Raw genomic sequence first — 12,727 nt, 5'->3', positions numbered from 1 at the left:
TGTAAATTGATACAGCCACTGTGGAGAACAGTATGGAGGGTCCTTAAAATACTAAAAATACGGCTTCCCTGGTGGCGCAGTGGTTGAGATTCTGCCTGCCGATGCAGGGGACACGGGTTTGTGCCCCGGTCCGGGAAGATCCCACATGCTGTGGAGTGGCTGGGCCCATGAGTCATGGCCGCTGAGCCTGCGCATCTGGAGCCTGTGCTCCACAACGGGAGAGGCCACAACGAGAGGCCCGCGTACAGCAAAAAAAAAAAAAACTAAAAATGGAACTACCATACGACCCAGCAATCCCACTACTGGGCATATACCCTGAGAAAACCATAATTCAAAGAGTCATGTACCACAATGTTCACTGCAGCTCAATTTACAATAGCCAGGACACGGAAGCAACCTAAGTGTCCATCGACAGATGAATGGGTAAAAAAGATGTGGCACATATATACAATGGAATATTACTCAGCCATAAAAAGAAACGAAATTGAGTTATTTGTACTGAGGTGGATGGACCTAGAATCTGTCATACAGAGTGAAGTAAGTCAGAAAGAGAAAAACAAATACCGTTTACTAACACATATATATGGAATCTAAAAAACAAAACAAGAAAACAAAATGTTTTTGAAGAACCTAGGGGGAAGACAGGAATAAAGACGCAGACGTAGAGAATGGACCTGAGGACACAGGGAGGGGGAAGGGTAAGCTCGGACAAAGTGAGAGAGTGGCATGGACATATATACACTACCAAATGTAAAACAGATAGCTAGTAGGAAGCAGCCACATAGCACAGGGAGATCAGCTCGGTGCTTTGTGTCCACCTAGAGGGGTGGGATAGGGAGGGTGGGAGGGAGATGCAAGAGGAGTGGATATGGGGATATATGTATACGTATAGCTGATTCACTTTGTTATAAAGCAGAAACACACCATTGTAAAGCAGTTATACTCCGACAAAGATGTTAAAAAATAAACAAGATTTTTTTAATGCTAAAAATAAAGACACAATACCTTTAATTTACCTAATTATTTTTCTCTATAATTTTTCAAAGCGCCTTTCTATTACCTTCTTGAAATAAAAAAGGATCACACTAAGTAAATCAGTTTTGCCACTTTTGTTCCTTAAAACTAAAATAAAATGCAAATGACCAATAGCCAATAAGCCCTACACTTTAGGCTTATTTCCCAGTTGTGTTATATTAAGAACGGAAACGGTCAATTATACAGTCATATAAGTGATATCACATAAAGGAAAAAGATATTATATTTCATATACAAAATAAATTTCAAAAAAATTTAAGTTTTACATAGAAACAAACACATTCTTCACGGATATATTTACCTTAAATATACAAAATGTATTAATATAATATTGCATATAAAATTTCAGAGATTATTTTATAAGAAAATGATTTTAATCTGAAGTTAAAGTGTATTTGTTATGTTATTATTCTTTTATTTAAATACACATTTCTTTAAACAAAGATTTTTAAACTGCCAAGAAACATCACAGCAATTCAGACATATTTCTAAGAAACTATACAGACATTGTACAGGAACTCAAAAGCCAAATGAGGAGAATGAGATTATGAGAAAAAATAGCAAAATAGGAAAGAGGAAAATTTAATAAAAATAGCTCTACAGATATGGTTTTCATTTTTCGGCATGAACTACTCAAATGTGTTTACTCAACAAATATATGCTGAATGTCTTTTTATATGCCAGCACTGAGATAGATTCTGAAGATATAAAAGAGACACAGAGACAAAAATATCTTCCCTCAAGGAACTAAGAATCTAGTAAAAACCTACAAAGCAAACAAATAGTTACAAAGCTACACGAAAAGCAAAAAAAGAGGTTGCTAAGAAAGCAGAGAAAGGAGAATCTCAGACTATGTTCCCACGGGTTTTAGAGAAAGGTAGAGAGAAATGCTGAACTAAGTTTTGTTTTTCGTTTTTGTCTTTCTTGGGGTGGGGTGAGGGGAGGGGAGAATATGCTAAACTTCTACACTATAAACTTTCTTCAGAGATATCTATGATGGTTCTTAAATTCAGCATATATCCATTACTGCAAAGTCTTGGCAAAAGAAGTTTCAATTACACCCAATATCTGTATTTACACTTTGATGGTTATACGAACAAATATTTTCTCAAGATCAAAGACATTTATATCATCTTAAACTTGTTTTCAAAATGTTTAAGCACAAATAAAAGGCGATATCCTATAATGTTCAGCAATAGATTAACTATTTAATGTTTAAAAATAGGAGGAAATAATACATTAAAAAATAGTCTACGACAATAATATATAAAACTGAATTCTCCATTAAAAAGATATCCTTCAAAATTTTTTGGCAATTATCAACGTTTTAACTACTTTGTTAAATATTTACAAATAAAATTCATTTTACTTTGGCTGTTTTCCCAGTTGTCAAGAACACAGCAATATTACCACATTTTTTGTACCTACCCATCATCTCTGACATCAGACAATTTTAGTCTCTTAACTTGTGCCTCCTCTACTGCTTTAAAAGTAGAACAACACAAAACCAAGCTTTGAATTCTCCTGGTCAAAGAGCAACTAAATAAGTTTGTTATTTTTTTACATTTATTTGTGATGTTTTATAAAATTTATTTTTATCAGATTAATGTCAGGTTCTTGGATCAAGATCTTGAGAACATAAATCTCAGCCAGATTATTTTTTTAATCTTAAAATATTTTCTCCTCTAAAGATTGAGTATATTTTAATGAGAACATATCACATTTGTGTTAAAACTGAAATTTTTCTCTATAAACACAAGATATCCATTATTTTACTGACTAACATAACGTACTTACAATGCTGTGTATCTGTCCATTGCAGACTGCACGTCTCTACGGTAAACTGTTCGAAGAATGACCATGACGGGGTCAAACTCATGATCCCAGACTTCAGCTATTATTCAAAAGAGAGTAGAAACAAAACACTGACTTCTTAGGAATAAAGTCAATCTCTAATGACTAATTACATTTAAGTATATCTTATATTTAAAAGATGGGAAAGTTTAATTTGATTATATATTTGCCTTAATAAGCTTGATGCAATGACCACTTTTCTAAATCAAAAAACATTATTTCGTCACTATAATGTTCTCTTAAGTTCAGCAAGAACTAGTGAGCAAGAAGCTTTATAATGTGATAACGCCTCACCATAAAAGTTTAGCTCACTTTTTTTTGTAAAGTGCCGATGAGAAAGTAAGAAACACAATGCATTAGCATTTTTGAAAGTATTCGAAGATAAAAATGTGAAAGCTGGATTAAAAAATTAATGAGCCATTGATTTTCAAGAGCTTAGTTTATAAACACTTTTTGGTTTATAAAACATTTGTTCTTTTGCTATAATTGATCTCCTTACCTTCTCCACAATTAGGAACCATTATCCCATGTGTGGTATATGTACAATTGGTGGTACACAAGATGATTTTAAGTATTAAGTGCACAAAGCTTATGTTAATAGCTATATAATTACATTAACGTGTACTAGAAAATTGCACATTGCAAATAAAACCTGTGATCTCACTAATAATCATGCTTAGGATGAGAATTCTTAACATTTCTTAACATTTGAACCTTAAGCATCTCTCTACACATCTACTATAATTTCAACTTTCTGGCATTAAAAAAAAAATGTTAACAACTGTCCCTATTTCGTGTAACAGGCCATCTTAAATTATCTTAAGTATGATTTAAGATCCTTAAGATAGGCCTTCAAAAAGCCACAGAACCTTTGTTATTAATTCTATTATCTGTTTTTGTCAGAATTATAAAACCACTGAAATGGAAGAAAACTTCAGTGATTAACTAACTGGTCCAGGAGGCTTCAGTGTTCCAAGAAGTTGGATTTCAACAGAGATTTACCAGGGGCCACTTTAGGAGCAAGGAGATGGTAAAACAGATGAGAAGCTATGTCCACTAACCACACTCACTTTAACAAGAGTAGGTTTGCTTTTACTGCTTTTGTATAACAGATTCACTTAAGGCTTAGTTCCCCCAAACTAAAGGCTTATCTTAAACACTTTTTTAAAAAGCTTAAAAAACACTCATCTATTCCAACTCACTCATTTTACAAATAAGAAGTTAAATCCAAAGATAAAACACTGACTTTCTCAATATCGCACAACTGACTAATACAACTCAGTACTGCATCTGAATATGACACCCAATTTCTTGATTCTAATCTTCGAATGTCCAGTGCTCTGTCTCAGTGTCTCAAACTTAACTGTGTGTGACAATCATCCTTTAGAGCTTGGTAAAAAAGCAGATTTCCAGAATTAATCCCCAGAGATCTGGATAAGAGCAGATTGGGGTTGAGGCATAGGAACCTGTATTTTAATAAGGACCGCGAATGGGTGACACAGATTATGCTCACATCACACTTTATTAATAAGCACTGCATTATACAAGCACATCACTCTACTTCTAAGCTCATCTAAGTTTTAGATACAAAGTGTTCTCTACAATAAAGAAATACTGTGCTTTCTCTTTAATGGAATACATTCCAACCAGAGACTCTGGATTATTCTTGCTACCTTTGTGAACTCTCTGAAAAAAATCACACATGATAAGGTTTATTTTCGTGTGTTTTACCAAACATGGTACATGCTATTTACAACTACAAAGTGGGCATCAGTTTTTCACTTAGACAGTGAGTGCTGAAGGGGGCAAGAAGCATGTAACTGCTACTTCCTTCAAAATTTTAATTTAGATTAATGAAAATGTGAAAGAGAAGAAGAAAAGACCATGAATCAGGATTCCACCTACTTCTGGCTTTTGTCAAGCATGTCATCTACAAATCCAGGGGGAAAACTTTAGAAAACCAACCACTTACAGAAAAGGTTTCTATGTATTTACACAGGTTCAAAATGTATGAGAATGTTATCAGTATTCCACATAGATTTTAACTGTTTCAAGTTAAAATTTGGGTACTGAGAACTATTTCAAAATCAAATTTAAAGGGCAAATACATTCAGAATGTTTGTAAGTATATATTTTGCTTCATAATTTCTGGTTCATTTACAGTTCATTCACTTACAAAAATAAACTGGAGTTCATATATAAAGTTCCTTTTATAATTTAGAGTCATCTAAGAAGTCTTATTGTAATATAAACCATAGGTTTGTAAATAAATGGAACCAGTATCACTGTACACCATAAAAGACAAACATACATCTATAAGAAAGTTGAGGGGAAAAACCAAAGCTGAACAAATAAAAGGCAAACATTTTGTTTCAATATACACAATGAACCTTCAGAAAACTGATATTTGAAAAAACACATTTATATAAACATACCTTTAGGAGTATACATGCCTTGTTGCATAGAACCTCCAGGTTCAAAAACAGGAGCCTTAAAATCAGCTACAGCTGATAAAACTGATTCAAAGCTATAGCTTCCTGGAATAATGCCACTTTTGGGATTTGGATTTTCTGGAATATGATGTATGTGTCAAGAAAAAAATTAATAACTAAAAGTCAGATACTTAATCTTACCAAGGTATTCTAGTTTCTAACTTCCTTTGCTAAAATATGCAGTAATTGGCTGTAATACATAAAGTCGGCCACAAGAGGGCTATATAATACAACAGTTCAATAATAACTTTTTATCAACTGTGAATTAAGATAGCTTAATCTAGAAGCCTACTAATAAATTACATGCTGAAGTAGCTCTGAAGTATATTTCCCCCAAAACAAATTAATACAGTTTCATGAAATGAAAAAATAACTTTTAAAATTAATCTCTATTTTCATCCTTTTGCAAATAAAGTTGTAATTTCCCTTAGAAAATCAAACACAGTATACTAAAAATCAGCCCAGATTTTTATGAGCAAAGATCATTTTTCCAAAAACACAAAATGTCATCCTCAAAATAAGAAGGAAAAAGATACTAAGCAAATTTTTTAAAAAGAAAACCACAAAGATTCTTTTCTCTTGGTTTCACATTAAAGCTACATAATTCTTCTAAAAATTCAAAGTTACAGAGAATGCTTTTGCTCTTTTGCAGCACTAATACACAGTATATAATGGCTGAATGAAATCATCAAACAGTATCAAATTGTTGGCTGCTTAAGAAAATCTTCAAGGTTATCAAATAGGCATTTCTAATAGGAGCTATTTCACAAAATTTAGCCAATTATTTCAAACATAATCATAATGTACAAATTAAATTTAGTCCAAAATTCACAAATAAATTTTATCACAAAATAACATGATGATCTTTGTCTAAAATTTTATAAACAATAAATCAAAAAATAATAAAGTGTCCATTGTATGCTCAGTCTTATACAGAGAACCATAAGTTTTTAAAGTTTGTAGACAACAGTCTTTGCCTTTAAAAACCTCTTGGTTTAAAACTGAATTCTAAGAAAAAAAATCCTCAGAATGTTTAAAGCTCTGGTAATAATAATGATAAGATATACCTCTAAATTTTAACCATGAATTCCAGCCTGGCTATAGAGATAAAGTAGACCTAGCTGCCTTTCACCAAGTGTCCAGCTCCCTTTCACTATTGCTGTCCTTAAAGGTCAGATCCTGGGGTGCCCAGAGCCACCAGTCCTGATGCCTAACCAAGGTCTAATAAGAGTACCCTGAGGGCTTCCCTGGTGGCGCAGTGGTTGAGAGTCCGCCTGCCGATGCAGGGGACACAGGTTCGTGCCCCAGTCCAGGAAGATCCCACATGCCATGGAGTGGCTGGGCCCGAGGGCCATGGCCGTTGAGCCTGCACGTCCGGAGCCTGTGCTCCACAACGGGAGAGGCCACAACAGTGAGAGGCCCGTGTACCGGAAAAAAAAAAAAAAAAAAGAGTACCCTGAGAGACGACAGAGGCAAAAAAATCTACCAGTGGTCTTGAACACAGAATTGAACAAACAGTTGGAGTTTTTCTCCATATTATTTTTCAACTTCAAAAAAAACCATTTTAATCAAAAAGTGATATATCTCTAATCCATGAATATTACTTACAACTTAGATCCTGCAACTAACAGAAAATTAAACTTTTAAAAGGATATGAGGTCCAGCAATGAACTATGTGTTCTGTCATTCATACACAGCTGGGCTACCATCTCTGCTCTGAGAATCTCATCATCAGACATTCCTAAAATTAAAAATAGAATTAATAAATCTGAATATCTATATATTATAAAGAAACAACTTACCACACAATTTATTAAGCGTAAATACCAAAAATGAGATGCTTCCAAATTTAAAGAGCAAAGAATACAATGCCCCAATATAACCTGCAGTTTAACTACCCTGATATTTGCAGTTCCCTTAAGGGGTTTTTTAAAGGATATTCTAAAAGGAGTGTCAACGGTAATACATCCTTTCCTTTTTTTCCATAAGCCAGTTACTACCACAAGGAGAGGGGAGGAAACGGAGGTTAATAGTTAATACGCAAGTATTTGTATTAGTGCTTTTTACCTAAATGCAAACGAAGACTCAAAAGAATCACAAGAAATGTAAGAGCGCCTTCTAACATGGATCTCTCATGCTCTGCATCAAGTACTGTGTTTTGATGTTGTGAAGCCATTGTCAACAAATCCACTACCTTAAATCTATTAAAAAAATATTTGAGACAGATTTTTTAAAGTTAAAACAAAATTAGTTTAAATTCCAAATACTTCCTAATACCTGTCTTAATAAAATTATGCTTACCTTTCAAAGACAGATGAAATAAAATAATCTGGATCAAGTCTAGATGCACAAACCTTTAAAAGACAAAAAATAAAACCCACAATCTTTATTTCTCAATATTCAGTTTTACTTCTTTTTTTCTTTTTCCAGCCACGCCACGCGGCTTGCAGGATCTTAGTCCCCCAACCAGGGATTGAACCAGGGCCACAGCAGGGAAAACACCAAGTCTTAACCACTGGACTGCCAGGGATTTCCCCAGTTTTACTTCTTGTGTTAATCATGTTTTTTATTTTCTGTATCTTCTGATGTTCTGGCATCTAGGGGGGCCCTACAGACCCGGAGAGAAACTACCCTTCTAAAGGCTAGCTAATTCTAAAAGATAGTAAACAGCTTACCTGGGAGCAAGTCTCTCATATGCAAGTCCCTCATGCCCTTTATTTAACTCACATACCAAGCCAATATTCCCACTGGCCCCCTGCCCAAGGCAGGTACCAGATAGCCTTTATGCCCCAGAGCCCACCAAAATTATTCAAACTAGCCAATCCTAAACTACTTCCCCTGCCCTGCCTTGTCGTTCCTATGGAAACCCCAATAAAGCTTCTGGTCTAGGATTTCCCCTCACTCCTCCTTCTGCCTCCTGACCAAAATCTAACACTTCCCCTCTGGTCCTGCGTAGTGTGGCATGCCCCCTTCCTTTGGAAATTATAAGTAATAAAATTCTTCTTTCAATAGCACTGACCTCTCCATGTCATCATTTAGTCACCTCTATAAATTAAAACCCCACAGGTACAAATGAGATACTTCTAAAGTACAACATCTGCACCATCAAGTTGGCTTACCTGTAATAGGTAAATGTCAGGATCAATCATGGAATTACAGAAATGAGACTGGACATAGGTCATGGCTTGTCCTTTGATTTGCAGACCATTTCTTACCCACATATTGCTATGGATTTCAGCAAGACTTGCCTAGTAAAACAAAAATTAAGTAAATTGGACAAAGAAGTCATCTAAAGTCAACCTTTATAAAATCATGTTACAATAAACAATCATTTCAAAATATTTTATAACTTAATCACAGCATAAGCCTGACATTCTGTCCAATGTTTAAGATATTCAATTCAAATATATAATTTTAAATTTTATGATGATCATTATATTTTATACAGTCCCTTCTTCTGGAGTTTATACATGAGTTAGTTTTCCATGATGACTCCTGGATACATTTATAACAATATTCACTGAAATCTTTAATGAGGAATCACTGACGATTACATTTAACTCTTTCCTCTTCAAAAAAAAAAATACATAATGCTTAAGGAAACACAGGAATAAGCATCAAACAAGCTAACTGTTCACTGTTCAACATCAATGAATATAATCTATGTCTTTAATTCACCCTAACTCAACCTTCAATCTAGTCATTTTCTAAAGTTTGGCAAGAGCAGATCAGATTAGAATAAATTTTCTTACTATATTAATATTTAATTCTTCATGTATTTATGTCCTGTATCAACTAAAACTAAGCACAGTCATAACTTCATCTCTTATTTGTTCCTAACTCCCAGAGGTAAAGTTCAATAATGGTTAACAAATCTAAAATTTCCAGGAAAAATAAACTGAAGTGCAAATCCCTCTAATGTATATAAAAGGTGGTCCACAAAATCAGTGTTAGAAATGAAAGAAACCACAGTGCATATGTAGGCTAAATCTTCTCTCTTTTCTCTCCTCTCACTTTATAGATGGGGAAACTAAGAATCAAGTAGGTAAATCACTCCAAACAACATAGATAATAAAATAGTGGTGGCACCAAGGCTAGAATTTGCTGGGTCTCCTGACTCCCAAAACAGTGCTGTAGTATGTTAAACCCCCCCATAAATAAATATAGTGAAAAGAATTCCTGGGGAAATTATAACTAAATGTAAATCTCATTTAAAAAAAAAAAAACAAAATATAATCTGGCAAAAATACAAAAAACTAAATTTTTTTAAAAATTTCAAACATTTTGGCTATAATAACAATGATAAAGGCATACAAATAAAATAAAGGAAGAATCACTTAACCAAGGAATTCAAAACCTTTTAAAAGCCTTAAAACATACCTGAATTTGGAGTGGATGAATCATTAGTTTCATTAACATTTCCTGATCTGGTAAAACAGAATCCAAATCTAGTTCTTGACATTTCACAGCCTAAAAATTATGATAAAAAATGTTACTAATTCAATACATAATTCGCAATATTCAAAAAACAAACAAAGTTGTTTAATGACACTCTTACCTTACTCAAAAACATAGCATAATAACGATGTAGTGGCAGATGAAAAGTGACTTGGTTAGGTGCTGGCTGGAAATAAACAAACAAAATCCACAAATCAAAGAATCCTTTACCGCATTCAAAGAAGGTTTTAAAATGCTAAAACCACACTTTCACCTTGATTTATTCCCCTATACTTTCTAATAAAAAAGTACAATTTTAAGGGCTTCCCTGGTGGCGCAGTGGTTGAGAGTCCACCTGCCGATGCAGGGGACACAGGTTCGTGCCCCGGTCTAGGAAGATCCCACATGCCGCGGAGCGGCTAGGCCTGTGACCCATGGTCGCTGAGCCTGCGCGTCCGGAGCCTGTGCTCCGCAACGGGAGAGGCCGCAACAGTGAGAGGCCCGCGTACCGCAAAAAAAAAAAAAAAAAAAGCACAATTTTAGAAGTTATAGCCTTAAAAACCCACTGTAGATAAAATTATTCCATTTTAAATGTAAGTTACTTAAAGACAGAAACTGTATACTCCTCAACGTTGAATCCTCTGAAGCATCTAGCCCAGAGCAAGGGACGGAATAGATTTCCCTTTACAGCAGGCCACTTGGGAATCTTCAAATGCATGCATACCAAACATGACGATAGTAACAAGAACAATAATTACAGCTAACATTCACCGAGCACTTACTATGTGCCGGTCACTGTGCTAATAAGCACTTTATTCAGACTTAATTTAATCCTAGGAGAACCCAACGGGGTAGAAACTGAATATTCCATTTTATAAATAGGGAAATTCAAGTTTAAAAAACTTAAGTAACTTCCTAAAGTTAACAAGTAGTGAACTGAAAAGCTAGCCTGAACTCCGCTGTTATATTCAGAACGGTAAGAGGCTCTGACTACAGCCCTAAACTGAGGTGCAGTTAAAAGGCTTACCTAGTTGGGTGAGATGCTCCCCATATCAGTGGTGAACACACAGTTTCTGTAGGAAAGCTTAGTACAGTGTATATCAAAGACCTTTGGTATCCTTGTGAATATTATAAAAACTGTATTTTAAATCTGTGACTCCCATGGGTCACGCTATCACTACAGGGAAAAAGTACAACACAGTTGTCCTTCTCAAACAGACAAGAAAAATTAAAAGGTATTATTTGTTTTTAATGCTTCTATAAGTTTTTAGTAAAGTTTTCTCCTGTTAAAAAGTTTTACCCCAAACACTCAAATACCAGTATAGAGTTATAAAGATGTGCAATATGTCCCCATCCCTGAAACAGTTTTTTCCAAAACCGATATGAGAAAAAGATCTTCCTCAACATGTGAATAAATGTCTAAAGGAAGTTGTTCTAATAAATAAACGTTTGGCTTCCATAAAAAGGAAGGAATTTCTGACACATGCTGCAATAGGGATGAACCTTCAAGACATTATGCTAAGTGAAATACGCCAGTCACAAAAATAGATATACTGGATGATTCCACTTATATGAGGTACTTACAGTACCTTATAGAGACACGAAGTATAATGATGTTGTCAGAGGCTGGGGGGAAGGGAAAATGGAGAGTTTATTTGGTATAGAGTTTCAGTTTTGCAAAACAAAAAGTTCTGGAGGTTGGGTGCACAACAATGTGAATATACTACTGAACTGTATACTTTAAAAAAGGTTAATAAGATAGTAAATTTTATTTTATGTGCGTTTTACCACAATCAAAAATAAAATAAGTTTGCCCTCCATTACTATAATCATTTTAGTAACATAAACTATACTAACTAGCTAAATCAGAATCTCCTTCCATTTCTTTTGAAGGCAGGCATCAAGAACAGTGGTTAAGAGCAGACTCTTAAAAGCTGGATTTGTAGGAGTTCAAATCCTGATTCTGCCACCTACAGCTGTAAAACTGTGAGCAAGTTACTTAACTTCTCTGTGTCTAAGTTGCCTGACCTGTAAAGTGGAGATAATAAGCAGCTGGATGGCTGTGAGGATCAAGTAAGAGAACATGGTACCCAACACACATTTCTATTAATTACTAAGCCATAGACTCTATCTTGTCTTTTAAGGCTTGAGCATATGCTAAACACACATTCTTCTACAGTGTTATATTCCATAATCCCCTCTTGTCCAACGTCACAAATTAGTCACTTGAAAAACTCTTCTTCCACTCCTTCCATATATACTGAGGTGGTCCTCAGATTCCATTCTCAGCTTTCTACTCTTCTCATTCTAGGTGACTTTATCCAGTTCATAGCTTCAATTGCCAACCCAAGATGACTCCCAAATCTCAGCAGAAATCTCACTCCTGAACTCCAAACCCTACATTCAAGCGTTTAAGTCCCGTGGGGACCACAAATACACTGTGTCCAAACCAAACTCAGCATCTCTGCCCTAAAACTCAGTCCTCCTCAATGTTTCTTCTCCAAATTCCCAGTAATACAAATCTGAAATGTAGACTCCTTCCTTCTCTCAAACCTCCTACCTTTCATAAGGCACCAAAGTGTGTCTGATTTTCTAAATACCTCTTAACTTTACTTCCTCCTCTCTTTCCACACTGCCCCTAACTAACCTTAGCTCAGGCCCTCAACCTTTAGTGCCTAGATTTCAGTGCTAGCCTTTGCTTCTATTCTTACCCTCTGTAAGAAACTTTCTGTGGTATCTGCCTAGTTCACTACCTTCCCCATTTCTCAGAATGTCCCTTCCTATACCACCTTCCAAATGCACACACACAGGGACTGGAGCCTGACAATCAAGGTACAGTAGCCACATCTGACTGGATCAGGGCAGGAGATACCTAACCCATCGTGGGCAATGAGGTTCTCTCTTCACTT

At 35.1% G+C, this 12,727-nt stretch overlaps 1 protein-coding gene across 1 annotated transcript in view; it reads right to left on the bottom strand.

Annotated features, from left to right (window-relative positions):
• The window catches only part of UBR3 (ubiquitin protein ligase E3 component n-recognin 3), a 223,531-nt gene that overhangs the window by 120,894 nt on the left and 89,910 nt on the right, over positions 1 to 12,727 (bottom strand). Inside the window, exons 12-19 of the mRNA XM_065880145.1 lie at positions 9,940 to 10,005; positions 9,762 to 9,851; positions 8,501 to 8,629; positions 7,683 to 7,735; positions 7,449 to 7,582; positions 7,038 to 7,122; positions 5,325 to 5,467; positions 2,833 to 2,929 (exon numbers count right to left, since the gene is read on the bottom strand). Coding sequence (XP_065736217.1) covers positions 2,833 to 2,929; positions 5,325 to 5,467; positions 7,038 to 7,122; positions 7,449 to 7,582; positions 7,683 to 7,735; positions 8,501 to 8,629; positions 9,762 to 9,851; positions 9,940 to 10,005 — 797 coding nt within the window. The remainder of the gene's footprint in view (positions 1 to 2,832; positions 2,930 to 5,324; positions 5,468 to 7,037; positions 7,123 to 7,448; positions 7,583 to 7,682; positions 7,736 to 8,500; positions 8,630 to 9,761; positions 9,852 to 9,939; positions 10,006 to 12,727) is intronic.

The sequence above is a fragment of the Phocoena phocoena genome, chromosome 7 (assembly GCF_963924675.1).
Source record: "Phocoena phocoena chromosome 7, mPhoPho1.1, whole genome shotgun sequence".
NCBI lineage: Eukaryota > Metazoa > Chordata > Mammalia > Artiodactyla > Phocoenidae > Phocoena > Phocoena phocoena.
Note: the sequence above shows the minus strand (reverse complement) of the source record. Positions and strands in the feature narration are given on the sequence as shown.